Genomic DNA, 20,257 nt, shown 5'->3' with positions numbered 1-20,257 from the left:
TATGAGACTTCTTAGTTTTGGGCCTTCTGCTATCAGGGTTGCTTGGCAACTAAAGTCAAGCTGAGGTAAGAGCGCAGGACTGCTGCTGAAGGATAGGCTACCTTTACAATCCAAAGAGCAATTTTTACATTCAGTCCATTTAACAAAGACTCATTTGAGCCGCAAACATTATGTGACTGTTTTTAAAGAGATATGTACCAAATAATTTTTAAATAGACCTGATCAACATGCCATTTCATAAGCTTTAGAAAGAATAAAATATCTTGCGAAAAGAGAATAAATACCTTTTAAACGGGTTGCTGCAATCCCAATGAAGCATTTAAAAGGATAAAAAATCTATTTCTGTTTTATTTAGAGTCCATTGGTTTTGGATACATTTTTTTTTTTTATTTCTGTTTCAAAATATAGTGATGAAGAGTAATTTACAAGTGTCAACTTGTGGCTCCAAAGCGACTGTTTGCAGACCACTGGGCTAGACAAGGGGTCTTTAACATTTTCCAGGCCAAGGACCCCCAAACTGATGGCGAGATGGAGCGGGGACCCCCTAATTATATATTCTGTATGAAATTGTGTTTTATCAAACTGGACCTATAGTCTCTCTATTACAGATGGAGTAATGTAACAAAAGTAGTTTCTCCCTGGGATTATTAAAGTATTCCTGATTCCTGGTTGATGGGACAGGTGTTGTGAATGAAACCGTGCCCAGCTTGAAAGAGCTCCTGTGTGTCGCTGAATGTGTATATTGATGACTGAAAGACATCTTCTGCCTCCATTTATCTCTTTACTACAGTGTGTTGAATTCATGTTAATGTGGATTTAAAGATATTTCAATTAGTGTAAAAAATTGCAGCGGTTAATATAAAAAAAAAAGTCTAATCAACCAAAATTTTCCATGCAGTAGCTCCAGGGACCCCCTAGAGGTCGCTCCAGGGACCCCCTAGAGGTCGCGGATCCCCTGTTGAAGACTTCCGGGCTAGACTATCCCAATTTACAGATTACCCCTTCCGGTCTTCAAAGCAGAGGCGTAGCCAGAAATTTTTTATAAGGGTGGCCAGGCAATAACCAATGTACACTGAGGGGTTGCTGAAAGAGGATCGGCACCAAATTTTCTAAATAAAGACTAACTATACTTTCCTACAGCCTTTGCTAACAAATAGACACATATATTTAAACATTTCTAGTCTGTACCAGAGGAAACAAATGGTAGGGGTGGCCACAGGGGTGGCCAATGATTGGCTAAGGGTGGCCATGGCCATCCCTGGCCCCCCATCTAGCTCTGCCCCTGCTTCAAAGGCCTGGCATACTTGGGACACATCTGTTTGCGATTTTTGTTGTCTTTCATTAAAACAGCTTTTTATTTTTCCTGAAGAATAAATAAATTAATTGTAAAGAAAAACATGTTAGTAAAATATCCCTTCATCAGTTTTAATATACAAGGGAAGACCTAACAAATAAGTATCACGTTGGCTGACGCATCTATTAAAAAAATCTATATTTTTCACGAGTAGTGCTGGGAAGTCTAATTCTAATTAACCTCTAATTCTTAAATGTTTTCTAAGCATTACTTTGCTCATTGCATAACTGCGTCGATGCGCCGCGGTCACGTGATTTGTGGCCCTCAACGAGGCGGCGCCTCCTGACGGCGGTGGTTCGGCGTGGTTCACCCAGACGTCGGCCAACAAACGCCGTTACATTTGTTGTTTGCAATCTCAAAACAACCCACAACAGCACTTAAAAGCGTGCTCGGCTCGGCTCATCTCCGAAAATTCTCTTTGACTTGGAAGATAAAGTAGATATGGATGCTCTTTGGGGATTATGAGCGGATTCGTTAGCTCCCGTTGTGATTCCGGTTCAGAGGGAAGGTTTGAACTGTTCCCTGGAAAGTGACCATTGTTGAAATCAGGTCGAGGCTGTTGTCATTCCCACTGACTGACTTTCTTATTTTCTTTTTTTTACGGATTTAAAATTGAACAATTAGTGCAAGTTTTTTAGAGGGTCATGAAAGAAATGTCAAGGTAAGTTCAGCATGGAGAAGGTTTTCTGCTTCAGAGCGGGGCTTCTGCTCGCCTTCATGAAGAATAGGCTAAAGGCTAATGTTAGCCAGCTGTCACAACAAGGCCTGCAGCCGCCGTTAGCTAGCTTCTTTGTTGTTTCTAAACTTTTGAAAATTCACCTTGGAGTTTTTCTTTCACCAAACGTGAATTCTTAATGTCTTAGACCAGAAAGAGGGTAGTTAGTTGAACCATCGCTCCGTATCAGCTAACTAAAAACTTGCCAAGCTAGTAAATTAGCTAATTTGTTAGCCATTCCAACCTGTTTGTAGCCTGTGTGCTAGCAACCTGGTCGATGATCCAGTTGACACACTTGTAATTTATTTCCCATTTATTTCGGTAAAGTCGCTCCGAACTTTTGAATTATACTAAATTTAAGTTGTACACGCTTGTTTGAAAAGTAGAGCTAATTACGCAGGTCGCTGTCAGTAGACAGTTTGAGTTAGCCGGCAATGCATCTGAATCTGCTCAACTGGCTAACAGCCTTCAAACGTTAAACACTTAGTATCTGCTAAAGTGAAAAAATGTGCCAAAACAAATGATCCCTATCAGTTATTTTTACGCATTTTATAATGTCTACATAGGTGGGTAGGGTTTTTGACAATAACCTAAATTATACCTATATCGCGTGGGGAGGTTTCGAATTAAAACTGCCGTATTTTAAAACACAAAATGTTAATTAGTGTCCACTAATTCAGCTTGAATAGCAGATTGTAGTTGTATGGCAGAACAATTAATTTCTAGTACTAACTTCCCGTTTACTTAAAGCAGAATGATAAAAAAAAAGAACTTAATACTTTTGCGTCACTTTAAATTCAACCTTCTTTGGTTGACTGCTAAAGCTCAATTTACAGTGACAGTTGTGGACGTTGTCACAACATAAAGTATTTTTTTTATCAAACTTTTAAGAGGGAAATGTTTTAACTGATGCTTTAAAACCTTACATTGAATACATTACTCAAAATTAATCTGATGTATTTTGTAATATATATTAATTTAAGCTTAGATCTAGTAAGTTGCTTTAGGCAATTAGGATTTAAACAGTAACGTTTTATTGTTGCAGGGAAAATTGTGCTCAGATTCTTCAGTGAATTGAGAAAATTTGACTTTTTTCAATTGAAAATGGACTTTGCTTGCTCAAGATAACCAGTTGAATCTTTGTATGTGGGTACTTAACAGACGACTAATTTAAATTCTACTAAACTTGAGCTGCAGGTTTACTGATAACATATCCATTTAAAGTGAAAAGGCCAAATATGCCATAATGTATTAGTCATTCAATTTTATGACTGATTCTAATTGATGTTTCATAAGGACTGGCATTTATAAAAAAAAAATCAACACAGAAAGTTGTCTAAATATTGGAGAGGGTCTCACATTAAATCACTGTTTTACTAGTTGCGAAGGGGAATAACCAATACAGTTTTTTTTTTAAGGCTGATACCGGTTATGACATTATTCTAACAGGTCCCTGATGTATGCTGCCCAATATTTGGAGTGAGGCTTATTGTTTCCTCTCATTCACATGATAAAAATGACCCACAAGTCTCTATATAAAAAAAAAAAATAAATAAAAAGATACAAATCATTGGGAAAAAAGGCAATGAATAGGAAATGGACAAAGCAGCGATTCACAGGATTTGTGCAATTTAATGCACCGATATTAATGAACTAATGATGCAAGAAAAAAATTCTGTAATGGGTCAAACTATTTGAAGGCGGATGTATTGGTCCATCCCTACGTCTGAAACAAGTGTCAATGTTCATCAAAGTAACACACATTTTGAATAAGCAAAGAAAAAATTATGAACCAATATTATCTCTTACAAGGCGCCCATCAATTGTCTCCAACTTTCCATTAAGCAGGGCTGTTTGTCAAAAAATGCTAAATAAAATCACGCTTAAAATACGTCTATTGTTTGTTTTTATCACATGTTTTCTTATCTAATCCCCCTACAGAAAAGAGGTTTACTGCAATTTAAAGGCCAAAAATCTGCCAGGCTAAACATGTCCTTATTTTGTTTTTTGTTTTCTCCTTGCAGTACAATGCCTGGTGGGCAGCAGCCTCAGAAACACTATGGCATCACCTCTGCCATAAGCTTGGCTCCCCCAAGAGAAATAGACCACTTGTACACCAAGAAGCTCTGTGATGCAATGAAACCTTTTGGTGTCTTTGAGGATGAGGAGGAGCTTAACCACAGGTGAGAATTCCAGTGTGTGTAGCTACTGTAAACCAAATAAATCAGCGCTCCTGACAGATTCCACAGTAGCACAGAATAATTATTCACGTGTGAAGTTCATTTATATCACTTTTTATGACTTTTAGAAACTTTCTTCATATTCTTTAATATGTCCATCTTTATTTTTTAGTTTAACTGAATAGGTTATCTAATTAGTGTATTAGATTTGTGCATAAAGCCCGGGTCAAACTGGTTGCAAACACCTTTAATTTTTTTCCTCTGATCTGATTTTTTTTTTTCCCATCTCACACTGACTGCGTATAAAGAGGCTCTGTCTACGCAGTGTGGTCAAATCTGTGGAGATTTTTTATGTTCTGTCTCCATGCCACACAAATAAAAAAAAAAAAAATCCACACTTGAAAGGGACAGATTGTGGGGAAAAAAAGCTATCAGAAATAAAGACAATCTAAAAACTGGGGCAGCTATGAAGCAAATCCGCAATTTGAGTCTGTGCAGTATGTCTTAACAAGCTCAGAGAATTTGTAAAGGCCTATATTAAAAAATATGAAAACTGTTTAAAGAAAAGGAAAACGTATTAAAGGCTTTGGGATGATATTTATGTTGGGTAAAGCTGTTAGAGGTGACATCTGTGAAAGTTGACAACGTTCTGGAGAAACCTTTGGTTTCTCCCACGATCTAAAGACCTTCATATTAGGTTAACTAGTCACTTTTTATTGACCTTAAATGTTGGTTTACATGGATGGTTGTGTATTGAAGCCTTGAACCTGCCCTGGAGTTTATTCCTTGTGTGATCAACAGTGGCTCTATTCAGAGCTCCCTCCTTAACTTCTCTCTGAGGTTTATTTCTTCCATTCATACCCAGGATCGCTTTCTTGTAGTCCTGATTGATCTATCAACCTAGATGTCCACATTTTGACTCAGGTTTAAACTAGTGTAACTGCAGAGGAGGGCTCCATTGTTTACATCCCTTGCTCTCTCCTGGAGAGAGCACTTCACCTGTTTTTCCTCCATAACTCGGATAAATGGAAGCTAGCTTTTGGGGTATAACTAGTCAATAGTATACTCACCAGTTCTGCTGATACAAACTTTATGGTTATGTTGATTTTAGTATAAAAATGGTCAAGCAGTTGACTCTGTCAATTTGCTTGCCGAGAAGGAATCTCTATATCTGAGAAACACAAATTCTCTTGATAATTTGTTGTTTAACTATCACTCCTTATTTATTTTTCAAGTTGAGCCCTAGGTTTTAAATAATATGTTCCTTAAATGAATTTAAAGCAACCAGTATGATTAAAAGTCTAATCAAAGAAAAAAAGGCCAACCTGTTTCCAGAACAAAGCACAGTTTAATTAAGAACCAGCATTAATAAGGATGATAATATAACTGGTGGTCATGTTGTTCTTCTCTTCTTCATTATCCTAATTTAATGTGAATAAATTTGGCTTATTTCTGGATAAGGTTACTTTACTAAATTATATCAGTGCTGAGGGGGTAGATTGTTGGAGTGTGGGGTTCTCATAGGTCCCTCTGAATAGTTCTGGGCAACCCATGAGTACAGATGGATGCAAAAACTCATAATCACAGCAGTTTGCTCTGTCATTCAGAAGGCCGAACTAAAATGTAAGTTATTCCAGCTACCTGTTTGGTAGAAGAGCACTTATTCATTTGCACACGGTAAAATTCCTGTCTCTTCTTTCAGACTTGCTGTTCTTGGGAAGCTGAATAACTTGGTTAAAGAATGGATCGCAGAGATCAGTGAATTAAAGGTATGTTTGTCTGCACTTTCTTGTAAGTCTGCCACTGGTTCACATCACTAATAACTTCTGTCTTGCAGAATCTACCACCATCGGCCATTAGTTGTGTTGGAGGAAAGATATTTACATTTGGGTCGTACAGACTTGGAGTGCACACGAAAGGTATGTTCTGTTCAATCATATTATGCCGCCTGGAACTGGACACCTTGCTGTGATGTTTTCATGTTTTAAGCCTCTTTTGTTCTTTTTGTAAGTGCATCTTATTGTGAGGTTTTAGGGAAAAAAATTCTGACCCGTCATGGAGCTTTGAACCACAGTCATTAAAAAAAGTGTATTTTGCCATTTTCTTTTTTTTTTTAAGTTCAATGTGTCTGCTCAATAGAAAAACCCTGAACTGTGTTGTTACTTTCTCTGGTCCTCGTGGGCTTGTGTTGTCAGGGTGAGGACAGAACCTTGTTGACTATGAGCAGGGCGCTTTAGTCTGAATCTGCCTGGAATAGAAAATGGAAAGAGGTTCAATATATTAATTCAAAACTACAAATAAAAGGACATAAAGATTATTTTCTCATATCGGTTGATAGATGGATGGTTTGGCTGATTCATTAGGGGTTTCAGCAGTCATGCCTTGAGATTACATGAGTGACCTGCGATGCTGCTCCCTCCAATGTTTTGATTTGTCTATAAATGTTCCTTTTTTCTTTTAAAATAATTCAAATAATCTGTATCGGTCAATCTCTGGTTGTAAGTAATTTAGCATACTTGTGTATATAAATATATATATATATATATATATATATATATATATATATACCTGTATAATTGTGATGTGCTTGTTGTAGGAGCTGATATTGATGCCTTGTGTGTGGCTCCACGTCATGTAGAAAGAACTGACTTTTTCCAGTCTTTCTTTGAGAAATTGAAACAACATGAAGAGATCAAAGACTTAAGGGTAAGGGTTATCAACACTTTTATTGAAAAACAGGCTTAAAGGTGTGGTATTCCTTTTTTTTTTTTTTTTTTATCCTTTTAAATTATTTTTACACTGCTTTTTTTCTTTCTTGTTCTTCTCTCTGCAGGCTGTAGAGGATGCTTTTGTACCGGTGATTAAATTCAAATTTGATGGGATTGAGGTGAGCCACCAATACCTGTTTTTCCGCATCTGAATCCCGATGCAAACAATAACAGATCAAGCTGCACGTGTGGAGCATGCGTGCAGATGATTGAGTAACCTAATAAACGTCTGCAACGAACCTGTTTATCCGCTTTGAGAGATGAAAATTGAGAGATACATTATTAGCATTAGCTGCAAGAAAAGTTGTATATTTATAGACGCCCAGGAAGAGTAGCGACCAAAGCAGTTTAGACATTCTGTTAATACTTTATAGTTAATTTAAGATCCAGTTTGATGTACTTGAACTTTCTGTAGTTTTGTTTGTTTTTCTTGAGAACTTTTAGAATTGTTGACGTCTGATGTGAGAAGCACCTGACAACTGTTATGTAAATTCAAGGATTTGTTCCTACTTATCAGCTTTTGCTCTTGCTTCCATGGAAGAAGAGTTTGTTCAGTTTAGCTTAGCATTTAGTTTATTTGGTCCATGGTAAAAGAGCCCAGGAATGCAAACAAGAGGGAATATATTCTCTCTCAATGGAAGCTGTCTGCTTTAAAAGTTTACTCTGTGTAATTAAATAATCTCTGTAGCTTCAGGTGACCCTGGTCATAACTTATAACAATAATGTTTCAGACAAAATACTTATCTTCCTATATGCCCTTTGTCCTTGTTTTTGAAACAATGGATTCATTTGATATCCTTCTAGTTTTCAATCATAACATTCAAAGTAACTTTTTTTATTTTGTCTTGTATGTATTTTTAGGTCTAGCTTGTAGTTTATTCATTTGTTTCCTGTAACTTCATATACATTAAATGAGCTGCTTGTAAAGTTTGATCTGTGGGTTTTAATCATTTGTCTGCATGTTGCAGATTGACCTGCTCTTTGCCAGATTGGCCTTACAGTCCATCCCAGACAACCTGGACCTGAGGGGGGACTCCATCCTGAAAAACTTGGACATTCGCTGCATCCGAAGCCTAAACGGTGCGCAAAGCAGCTGATATTAAATCTTAACTGGGATCCCGGTGCTCTGAGCCTGCAGCTTTATAAGACTTTGTGTTTTGTTGTAGGTTGTCGAGTAACTGATGAAATTTTATACCTGGTGCCAAACAAAGAGAACTTCAGGTTGACACTGAGGGCCATCAAACTGTGGGCGAAACGTAAGTTCTGCTGAAATCCACACCTGCTGTTTAAGTGGTCTCACTTAAAAACATTTGTCCTCCTGAGTCTGTGGGGTTTTATGTGATTGCAGGGCGAGGAATCTATTCCAATATCCTGGGCTTTCTTGGTGGAGTGTCGTGGGCCATGTTGGTGGCCAGGACCTGTCAGCTCTACCCCAACGCTGTAGCTGCCACACTTGTCCATAAGTTCTTCTTGGTTTTCTCCAAATGGTGCGTTTCCCTTAGCATCCTAAACTAAATTAGTGGCAGCACTACAAATCATACCTTGTGTTAATTTTTGTATTTCAGCATGCATGCATCTGTTTACCAAGTTTGTTTTTTCTCCCCCTTCAGGGAGTGGCCGAATCCTGTGCTACTGAAACAACCTGAGGACAGTAATCTCAATTTACCTGTTTGGGATCCTAGAGTGAGTATGAAGAAGGGTTTGTTTCTGGATTTTTTTAAGGGCCAGTCTCCAGATGTGAGTCTTATTTTGCTAGGCAAGGGGCTCTTACTGCTACTTAAATCAATTAACTCTTTATACATGCATTACATTTTACTAGGGACTGCAGAAAAGACCCCTCAACCACTTAATATTCCATAATTTATTCCTATTAGTTGCCAAACTCTACTTCTAGACATTTGGAACGTAGCTGATCTGCTTTACATTAAGCTGCACATTTTTGTAAATTTGTTCCAAAAGGTAAAAATTTCAGATATACACATGGAGCGAGGCATTTCAAGCATTTAGTCCTTTAAAGTTTTATGAATGGGCCCTAATGTTAAAAAAAAAACACTTAAATCCTCTAGAGGAGTGTTAAATCAGCCCATTGAATTTACTGTCTCCACTGCTGGAGACAGCCCTTCAAGAGAAACATTACAGATGGGCTGCAAATGTTTAATATGGGAAGTGAGTCCTAAATCAAAGAATATCAAATGCATCTCTCCTGCGATTTATTTATAAAAAACTGTGCTGCTGATCAGTGGTTCATGGTCCTCGGTGCGGACTAAAGTAGATTTGGTGTTTTATTTGGTTGCCTGAAATCGGGGGTTGAATGAGCGAGCCATTTCTAACGCCAACAGTCAACCACTTCTTACTTCCATCTGTTGATATTCTGTATAGAAATTCTGGCTTCACTTGGTACTGGTCCAGGATGCCAAAGGTACACACAACTGCGTAGAAGAAAAATAGTAATAATAATTTAACTTTATTAATCTTACAATGGGGAAATTTACCTCTGCATTTAACCCATCCCCTCGGAGAGCAGTTTGTGCGGCACCCGGGGAGCAGTGTGTGGTTAAGGGTCTTGCTCAGAGACGCATAGAGCAGGCTGTGGGAATTGAACTGGGTATTTAAAACCTTCTCAGAGCACAAGCACACTGCTCTAACCACTAGGCCAACACTCCCCAGTGCCAGCCTGGCCCAAGCCTAGTTGAGAAACAGTGCAGAAATATTAGGAGGAAAATTGTAAACACCAAACCCAACAATTCAGCTTACCTCAAGGCTGCTGTTGGGCCACGCCACATTGATGCACTAACCAGGTGTTGACTGAATGCAGTGTAACAGTGCATGGATATATTTTTCGGTAGGTTAATATTGATATTTTTGTTTTTCCAAAATATTAATTTATAGGTGCATATTAGCTATAAGTCAAATATCCTCAAACAAACAGAACTAAATGCTTGAATTAAACTCCTATGTAAGAAATTCATATAAAATTGCATTTTTGTAATTTAATATGGCAAAAAAAAACTAAAATCAGATTTACCAAGGTCCCCCTTTCTGAGCTCCTTTCATTTGGATGTAATGCTTTGTAATCATATCTGAAGTTTTTTAAAAGTTGCTGGTTTGGGGCTGGTTTTGATTTTAGATTCTAGACAATCAATAGTTACTTACACACACCAGGGGGCGCTGCAGGATATTTTATCTCCCAGTCAGAGTGTAAGCCATTACTTTCTGTATGATGTCTGAGATTTACTTATAAATCATTTTGTTGCCTAAAATAAATGCTTTTTCAAACTCTTCGAGCTCTTGTGTAATTTTTTTTTGTTCCTATAGAAACAAATGTATGTCAGTCTATCAGTGATTTTATTTTTATACTATTATTTTTTGTTCAAAATAAATATAAAATGATTAAAAACATCCAGCCTACTTAGTGCTGGAGAAATAAAGTTGTATTGAAAGTAATTGGAAACAAACAAAATTGTGAATTTCTTTTTATTTCTGTAATCTTTGTACTGTTAAAAATAAACTCTATACAACCAGTTGTAATTCTTGCTTGATCTATAAATGCCTATAATGTTTAGATTTGCCTTTTGATGCTCATTTGTCATGCTATCTACCCTCTTTATGCTTGACTTGCATTTTTATCCTCTTTTGTCTTCCCTCTGTACTTTTGTGTGTGGTTTATTTCTTTCACAGCTGTTACTCTGCAATCTCTATTTGAATAAATGCAAACTGATTAATGTATGACTTATTTAATATCACTAGTAAAAACACTTTGATTTAAAAAAAAAACTTCCACTGAGGATAATTGTGTTTTTGACGACATTAAAGTCTTTTTATAGTTTTGCCTTAATTTCTCACATGGAGAACAAACTGGTGATCAGTTTATGCAGGCCTGTTTGAGTTAGCATAAGTTCTCATCTGCTAACAGAAACCAACATCTCTTGTTCCTCTTCTTTGTTCTTTTAGGTGAACCCCTCTGACAGATACCACCTGATGCCCATCATCACGCCAGCCTACCCCCAGCAGAACTCCACCTACAACGTCTCCTCATCAACACGCACCATCATGACAGAGGAGTTTAAACACGGTAATGGCTGATTTTTGAAGGGAGGGCCTCTGGATGTGTTGCACAGTGACTAAACCTCTCTGGCTCGTCATGAACAGGTCTCAGCGTCACAGATGAGATTCTTCAAGGAAAAGCAGAATGGCCAAAACTCTTTGAACCACCCAACTTTTTCCAGAAGTACAAGTAGGTCTTCCTTTTTTATAAGTATATCAATCATAACCGCCTCTGTGGATTTACAAAAGAAAATTCAGGAGGCAGATGTGCAGTTTACAGGATTGGGCAAATGACGATTATTAAAACCAAATTATAAAAGAAATAATCAGCCTCATCATAACCTCTGTTTTATTTATCAGGTTTAGTTTTATATGGTTAATCAGCAAAAAAAAAAGTGCATGATTGCAAACTGGAAGAAGGAAACGTTGATTTCAAATGCGTTTTTGCAAGTGGAGGGTGGGGATGAAGGAGGAGCTTTAGTGAGCCACGGCTCAGATGGGAGAGTCCGTCTTCAGGAAAAAGGAAAACGATGATAAAGGAGAATCAGAATAAAGCAAAAGACATGATAAACATGTGGAAGGTGGTGCTTAAATAGAACCATGTTGAATATTGTTTGGCTAAAAATTGACCGTATATTGGGCAATCCCCCTAGTTAAACACATTTGTTGCAGAATCACGCTGTAGGGATGCTTGTCTTCAGAACTGCAGGAAAGCTAATCAGATTTGGTGGAAACTGAGCACCAGTCATAGAGGAAAACGTGTCAGATGTTACAGCTTGAGATGGGGGCAGAGGTTCTACTGACAGCAGTAAGGACTAATCAAGGACTAAATTTGGTAAAGAGGTATATCCCAAAGAGTTGTAGCTGTCCTGTTAAGGTATGAACTTTGGTTTAACAAATTTCAACAGAACTCAACATGGATGACTGCCACATGATAGTTTAATGTTTAGTGGTGCTAAGTCCTTAACCAGGTACTGAAACAAATGATTTTTGTTGCCAATACTGCAGTTTCTATGTTTTTTGCCAAATAAAACCAACAGAATTGCATGAAGTGTTATGCAATAAAACATTTGAACAAATGAATAATAACAACGTCATCAACCAAACTAACAGGATAGCAAAAACATCTGGCTCTGTGACTTCAGGGCATGGCTGCTGAATGCTGTCAGTAGGTTATTGGTCTAGCTCTAGTTATGGTGGATGATGTTGTGTAGACCTGTGCAGACACACTAAACCTTAGCTTTTTGTTCTGTGTATAAAGCATGTGGGTGAAATGAGATGGAAAAAATGTTTTAAAAAGGTGAAGAGTTACCTTGTGTTTTGTCTCGACAGGCATTATATTGTTCTCACTGCCAGTGCATCCACCGAGGAAAACCACTTAGAATGGTAAGTGTTAATGGGGGCAAAGGCTTTTGATACAGGGCTTCAATTGTCAGCAATAAAAAAAAAGTAAACCCGCTTAGTGTTTGTTTGAAGTATGTATTCACATAGGCTTTCACTAGACCATTTCAACAACTTTTGCATACTGCTTCAAAGTAGGGTGAGTGAATGAGTCATTACCTTATTTGCAGCTAAACGGGTCTAAATTCTTTGAGTTGTTTGGATGTTAGGTTTCGCTGCTGTATTTTGCTTCTCTTCATCCAGAATTTTGTTTTACAGATTGAAGTTTATTCTTTTAACAAAACATAGTATTTTGGAAGTATTTTGCTTATTTACGAAAAACAAAACCGGGTTGTAAACAAAAATCCTCACTTTGCATCAACGCTTCCTCCCAGGATTGGTCTCGTAGAGTCAAAGATCCGTGTCCTCGTGGGAAACCTCGAGAGGAATGAGTACATTACGCTGGCTCATGTCAACCCTCAGTCCTTCCCTGGGTCCAAAGACAACCGCAATGAGTGAGTCCAACTCTCCTTGTACAAATAAAACGGCCTCATGAGTAACATGTTGCCTCTTGGATACCATTAAAGTTTGTGTTTCTGCGACAGAAACGACTTTGTTGCCATGTGGTTTATTGGGATCATCTTCAAGAAGGTGGAGAATGCAGAGAGCGTCAACATTGACCTTACGTTTGACATCCAGTCCTTCACAGACACTGGTAGGTCCTCCTACAGTAACAAACATCGCTCTCATTCAGTCAGTTAGTTTAGTTTAAATTGCATAGCTGTCCACAAGTATTCCAACTGCATTGTTTATTTTAGTAGGTTCATTTTGTGCTTTTAATGATTTATTGAAACTGAACTATTTTCCTGAGTGTAATAATAATGAACTAGACAACTTGAATGCATTATAAAGAAGAATTGGGGTGCAAAAATCTGAATTTATTATGGATTATTTTATCTGATCTAAGCAAAGTCAAAATTATCCTATTTTGGAGAATTGGTCAGAACAATCACAGTGGAACTTTAAACCTGGATGGTTGATGGTATGTTCCTGATTATCAGCATTATCCTTATACAAATGTAAACTCTCTTTACTCATTCGGAATTATAAATCAGATTGAACTAATATCCGGTGGTGGTCATAAGGGGGTGGTGAAGCTCAGCACCAATCCATTGTTGTATTTTTTTATTTATTTCAAGTAATGGCAGTTTTATGTGTTAATCACTTCCCTAGATTTTCAACATTGATACCCAGAATGAGTAAAAGTAAACATCTTCTCAAACTGAAGTGATTTTTGTCATTGCTGATGTTCTTTCCTATAGTATACAGACAAGCTAATAACATCAACATGCTGAAAGAGGGGATGAAAATCGAAGCAACACATGTGAAGAAGAAACAACTCCATCAGTATCTCCCCCCAGAACTGGTGCAGAAGAAGAAAAGGGTCTGTTCTCCTTTGGTTATTTTTATGTATATATACATATGTTGTTTTTTTTTTAAGTGGCTCTTTATTTATGTCCCCATTCCTCCACAGAGCATAGCAGAATTGAACAGAAGCTCAAACGGTGGAAGTTCAAAGCGGCTCTCCCTGGACAGCAGTCACCTGGACAGCTCCACAGACTCAGGAACTCCCTTTAGCTCCCCTACCAACAAACCGCCTAAACCTGTATCAGACGCAGAAGATGGAGTAAGTCCTCCAAAACAGCTTTTTGTGGAGACCTCCCCAGCATCGAGCGCAGCAGCAGCTGCTGCCGTGCTGCCGACAGGCGCAGCCGCAGCAACATCGAGCACAGCTGCACCCGCTGCTACAGAACAGGACAAGTCTGTCGCTCTCTCAAGTGAGTTAAAATGTCACTGATTAACTTCTACGCTGCTTTCGCTCATATCATGTCATTTTATTGTTCTGAAGGAATTGGGTTTTTCTAGTCAAACATGAAATGCATTATGGCATCTCTTCACGTTCCACAGAGGCCTTAGTTAAAGCAAAGCCTGCCTCTCCACCAGCCAGCGCCTCCATCAGCTCAGTCCTGAGTGGGAGCGAAAAGCCCAGTGCTGCCAGCAGCCCTAAAGAGGAGCCAAACGGCCTCGAGGAGCCCACCCACAGCGCTTCTGCCAAGAGACCACACTCCCCCACGCAGGAAGACCTGGCCAAGAGGCTCAAAGACTCGGACGTAAGAAAGCTCTAAGCTCTGCAGATCTAAAGTACATTGCCCTGCTGCTGGAGTAGAAACAAAGCAAACTGGCTGTGTGTTTTTGCAGCAGGTGGTGTCCAGTGATGACTCCTCGTTCAAAGAGCCATACCCACCATCCTCTGACTGCAGTCCACATGGAGAAGCACCCAGCACTGTGAGTGTTTATACATTTTCTGTTCATTTCTGGATTCTGGAATAGATGGAGAATACAGAAATTAGAATATGAAATAAATACATGTATTTCTAGACTTGTTCCTTCTCTTATGTTGTATCAATAAGTCCTTCCTTACTTTCCATCTATTCACCAATCTGTCCATTTAACCCAACTATAACTTTTTTTGGATTAAGATTATTTACATTTAAAATAGGAAAACAACTTAATTATCTTTACTTCAAGTGCAGCTGGACAGATACCTCAGCTCAGATCTTTTAGAGATTATTAACAAAATCAAATTAAGGCCAAACACATTAATTCGACACATTTTTTACTTTTATATCAGCTTTTGCTGTGAAAACATGCCTCCATTCCATTCATACCTGGTTCATTTTAAACTAGTTCTTACAATAAATCTTTGCATCAATCTGCTTATTTGTTATCACCCATTTTTGAATATGTCCACTGATATTTCCGCACTTTGATTTTTATTCATTTCTTTTTTAGAGGGCTAATATTGATCTTAATGATCTGTGTATATAATGAGGCTTTGCTAATCTCAGCCTTGAAAACCAGAAATTTGGGCATGAGAAATCTGCAGGGACTCGGATGAAGTCGGGTTGAGTTATTAAGTCTTTCTTTTCTCTCTTAGCCCCCTCTGTCTGGCTCAAAGGTGAAGCCCATTCCAACAACCGATACCTCAAGAACACAGGTACTTAAGTTGGAGTGTTAAGTCTGTTAAATGTTTTGTTTATTTTAATCAGTTTTTTTTAAATACTTTTTTTGTTTTCCACATCAGAGACTTCCAAGTATGGAGCTACCCGACGCCTCATCTCCTCTGCCAGCCAGCAACAGCTGTCGTGTTGTAAAAAATTCCATTAAACTGGCCCTCAACCGCCACAAGTACGTTCCAGATTCAAGGTTTTCCGATTGCCACAGGTTTGCCTGTAGAACACAGCGAACTGATTGAGATTGTGTTTTTTGTGTTAATGTGTTTGAGCAGCATCACGCCTCCCAAGGCCCCAGTGTTTGAGAGCGCTCCCACCCCAGATGCTCCTACTGCCAGCGAGGAAAAGGGCATGTCCATTCCCGTCATCGGCTCAAGTGAGTCCATTTAGTCCTTTAAAGGGACTATTGAGGAGACACTAAAGCCATAGTTACTAAACTGTTTTGTTGCCGAAAGTATACCTTGTCAGGAATAAAGAATAACATCCAGGACCCCATTTTAAAAGCTGATGTGACTAAATCGGATATATTTGTGCCTTTGTAGAACATGCAGCACCCAAACACACGGTGCCCCCTGTTGGAAGCTCCATCCCCACTCTGGTGAGCCGCGTTGTTGACCCTCTGAACGGAGCGGCCTCAAAAAGACCCCACTCTCCGTCTGTAGAGGAGCAAGCCAAGAGGCTGAAGGAAACAGAGAAAGCTCGGATTCACATAGCCTGAACAGACTGCCTCCGTACCCGCGCAGCAGTGGGCCTCTACGATCAAGCCAAACACAAAGGGGACGATTTCGGGTCGCTCTTTTTGAACCGTGACGCAGCAGGACAGAAACCTCAGCTCAGATCTTTCAGAGATTACAGATTTTCTTCCCGTGGATCTGCGACCTAGCCAGTGCTGTCCCACTCAGTCACAGAGACATGACACGAGAACTACAGCAGCAGTTTTTTACTCCTCTTCCTTTTCCATCTGTGTTTAAAAGTGGGAGACCGGCTGATCTTTATGTCATATACCTTTTTCTTTTTTTTTTTCCCAGTTGAATTTTAAAAAAAATATCCGCTTCTTATTAACACTGCTGGAGAGAGAGCAGATGTTTGGACATTCTTCACCAATTCCTCCACACAGATATACCTGTACTGTAAATGTTGATGTACATAACTTTTTGTCTTTAAAAAAAGCAGAAGATCCTTAAGGCTTTTGATTATTCTATTGTAGTTTTATCTAAAAAAGAAAAAGTTTAAAAAATTTATTTTTTTTTTTTGTTTGTTTCTTTGTTTTCACTGCTTGTACCAACAAATTGTCTCCATCCCCAGACCTTTGTGTTGTCATTGTATGAGTTCAGATCCAGTTGCAGGCAGAGTTCTTTGAGGGTTTGCCTGTTTCTTCTTTTTATTAAAATGCACCCCTGGCCTTTATGGACCTGATAGGCTGGACTCGCCTAGATTAGTGTCCAGTTTGCAGTTGGTTGCTGCCACCATTGGTGCCCCTCAGGAGCTGGTAAGAGCTAGGAAAACCATCCTTTACAACAGGACTGTTTTTGTTTTTTGTCACATCACAGCAGAGCGATGCCAGAGCACTGTACCGTGTCTGTCCGTGGTTTTCAGCTCATTCCTCCACTTGTTCGGCGAGTTTTCTCCCTAAAGATCGGCAGGTAAGGTCAGCAATGTGTTTATTTACCAGTTTGGCATTTCTCTCTTTGACTGACAGCTAATTTGAGAACTTTACAGGATTAATCCCAACAAATCCCTCTCCTACCACAAACCTTCAACCAAATCTCACTGTAGAAATTATTTTTGATCAAACCGAGCCCAGTTGGCAAGTCTGTGGTTGTTTTGTTCTTTGAGGAGTTTTGTGTGTATGCATGCATGTATGGTTGAATGTGTGCAAGCATTTAACGATGGCTGTGTTGATGTGCAAGAGAGAATATTCCCTTTGTTTTGGGTGCTAACCCTCTGCGCCTCCTGTGGAGGTTCTTAGAACTCATCTGGGTCCACAGGTTGTGTGGGGTGTTGATGGGAGGCAGTGAGGCGTGTGGAGATGACTTCATTTCCACCACCTCCTCCTGCAGAAGCTGAGTGGCTTTGTGTTTGGATTTGTAGAGTGATGCTACCACTATCTTCATTTTTTTTTCCAGGCTCAGTTTCCCAAACTAAAATGTAAACTAGTACCTCTTTTTTTTTTTTTTTTTTTTTTCAAAATCATCCAGACATCTTGGTCATTATCGGCGGTTTCTTATCACATTATTTATATATACATATTTGTACCATGTGATCTTTTGTTTTAATGGCATTCATAGCAGCTAGTTCATTTTGAATTAAATCTGCACCACTCTGTTTGTTCTCTGCAGTTAAGAAGCATTTAACACAAGTCATTTAGATGTTTGTTTCTAAAATGTTATGAAAGGGTATTTTTGTATGTGTTTACCACTTCCTTTAAATGAATCATACATCCATTAAACCCCTAAAAAAAAAGAACATAAGTGTCTGAATTTTTTGTTTTTCGGTGCATTACGGTTCGCACATTTAATGTTTCATTCCTAATATTTTAACATTTGTTCTTTTGTTTGTTTTGTTTTTTAGAACTGTTCAAACCGTGATTTGACAAGTAAAAAAGTGGTGAAATTTGTGAGCTAGTATTAAAATATTTTCTTCAAGCCAAACAGTCATTTGTTGGTAAGCATGGTGGTGGCAGTATTATGCTATCTAACTAGTGCATTATACAAACTATTTCAGTATTTTTCTCAAATTAACAGAATAATGATCCCAAAATGCCCTGAATCAACTGTGGTATTGAGTTTACCTGTACTTTGTTTTATTTTAGTTTTAGTATTTGGGTTGGGGATGCTCCGAATATTCGGCCACAAGATACTTAACACAGAAACAACATGGCTAAAACTTATGATGACGTGACAAAGACACATCCAGCAGGGACGGGGAAAGGATCACAATCAGCACACATTTCCTGGAAAAAATATGGTTTATCTCAGCCTCAATTATCAAATTGATCATTTAATAGTGGACCAATTAATGGTTTCACTTTCTGAAATGAGTGACATGTCTATTTTTCTATGTTAAGTGTGTGTTAATGAAAGGTAGTTATAAAAGTAATTTTAATTTATTTTAAAGCTCCTATATTATAGATCTGTTGCATGCAGGGTGGTTCTGCTCGAGAGGAACTACCCAGACTAAAGTCCTCTGTTGCCTCTAATAGATGTTCCTGTATTTAACATCTTCTTGTCTTCCTATAAGCTATGATCAGCTTCCCACTGAAAAGCAGAAACGGGGATAAGCATCACTACGGCATAGCTCCCACCACTCTCTTTTGCTTTGGAGAGATGTTCGAGGTGATGTTCTTGGTCCTTGTTATGCTTTTTGTTCACCTTGATTCTATAAAAAACATCAGGAGCTGTTATAATGCAGAAAGATGAATACTGGTGTCAAACAACTTTGAACTTTGTCATTTATCAATTAGACCTCTAAAGCTATTAATTGCTTGGAATTTTCATATGGGTTATAAAAAACTGAGACAGCTACCTAGGGTCAAAACCCAAAATGCTAAAGCATTATTCTGTGTACTGATTTCAGGCATCAGAGTATAAATTATTTTTTGTTAGGAAGTTGGAAATATACTGTAGATCTGTGGTATTTAGGCTGCTCCTTAAATTTATATATTCTAGTCATATCTGTTTTCGAAAAATAAAAAATGATATCAATTAAAGATCACTGTTTTATTATAAAAATTAAAAGATTGCTTTTAATCAAGACTGCTCCCCTAAAAATTTGTTGATAAAATGTTTTTATCAACAAATATCATGCTTTTTTTAAATACGTGTATTGTCTCTGGTGTATTTTTTTCTCCAGATTTTATAGTTGAGCGCTGAAACTTAAAATATAATTTCATCATTTTAACTGGTTATACACAGGGTGGAGCTAGATGGGGGGCCAGCCAATCATTGGCCACCCTGACCATTTTTTTCCCTCTAATTCAGATGGTTGCAATAGTAATACTCTAGTGGAATATTCGAAACATTCTTTTATTTTTTTGGTTAATTATACACATCAATATACTAACAACAAAGATAACTACAGAATTCATGCTCTTTTCAAAGCTAGATTTTGTGTTATATGGGGTAAAGATAAAATATGTGTCTCTGCAAGTCATCTAGGAGTCTTTAGAGAAATCAAAGATAAATAAAAATGATCAAATAATCAATTTCTGTAGATATTAGTGCTTGTAAATATAAATGTTATGCAGAATGTTTACATCTAGCAAAGACTGTAGGAAAGTATAGTTACTTTTTATTTAGAAAATATAAATGTTTTGCTCGTTAATTTTCCTGTTGGAACAGTGTAGATTGACCGTGAGGTTCTGGTGTCGATCCACTTTCGGCCACTTATTGCCTGGCCACCCTTATAAAAAATAAAAATTCTGGCAACGCCTCTCAGGGACTCTATTTACAACAAAAACGGATTCTCTCTATTTTAATTAGTTTGCGTTTTAAAACCATATCAGCGCGTCTATACCTATAGTATCACGAGAAATCCAGAACAAAAATAAACCTAGGTCCTTTTTATTTTGCATATATTTCTCTGCTATTTTAAATCGCAACAGGGCGATATTGCAGTGCGTTTCGTCACCAGCTGCTTCGAGATGCGGAAGTGATTCGAGCTGTTCCTCCTCCCCATTGGCTGGTTAGCCCCCGCTTCTCAGCCTGTGATTCTGATTGGTCCTTTTTGGAAAGTAAAGCGTG

General features: G+C 38.2%; 1 protein-coding gene across 2 annotated transcripts; it reads left to right on the top strand.

Annotated features, from left to right (window-relative positions):
• The first annotated feature begins 1,629 nt into the window (after positions 1-1,629).
• Positions 1,630-17,961, top strand: papolg (poly(A) polymerase gamma). 2 transcript variants are annotated; one of them, XM_015369993.1, is made up of 23 exons: positions 1,630-2,015; positions 4,094-4,252; positions 5,952-6,018; positions 6,087-6,168; positions 6,846-6,955; positions 7,083-7,136; positions 7,986-8,097; positions 8,184-8,273; positions 8,366-8,504; positions 8,628-8,700; positions 10,969-11,089; positions 11,167-11,251; positions 12,394-12,447; positions 12,837-12,956; positions 13,047-13,156; positions 13,764-13,885; positions 13,976-14,279; positions 14,410-14,612; positions 14,704-14,787; positions 15,440-15,499; positions 15,587-15,690; positions 15,791-15,891; positions 16,058-17,961. In XM_015369993.1, exons 1-23 carry the CDS (start codon positions 1,999-2,001, stop codon positions 16,231-16,233), a joined length of 2,547 nt encoding a protein of 848 aa, XP_015225479.1. In that variant the 5' UTR covers positions 1,630-1,998; the 3' UTR covers positions 16,234-17,961. The 2 variants fall into 2 exon arrangements, with proteins under 2 accessions (XP_015225479.1, XP_015225478.1); XM_015369992.1 differs by having other exon boundaries at positions 14,701-14,787.
• The last annotated feature ends 2,296 nt before the right edge of the window (positions 17,962-20,257 follow it).

The sequence above is a fragment of the Cyprinodon variegatus genome, unplaced genomic scaffold, assembly GCF_000732505.1.
Source record: "Cyprinodon variegatus isolate N-32 unplaced genomic scaffold, C_variegatus-1.0 Scaffold40, whole genome shotgun sequence".
NCBI classification, from domain to species: Eukaryota; Metazoa; Chordata; class Actinopteri; order Cyprinodontiformes; family Cyprinodontidae; genus Cyprinodon; species Cyprinodon variegatus.
This window is presented reverse-complemented; position numbering and strand designations above follow the sequence as displayed.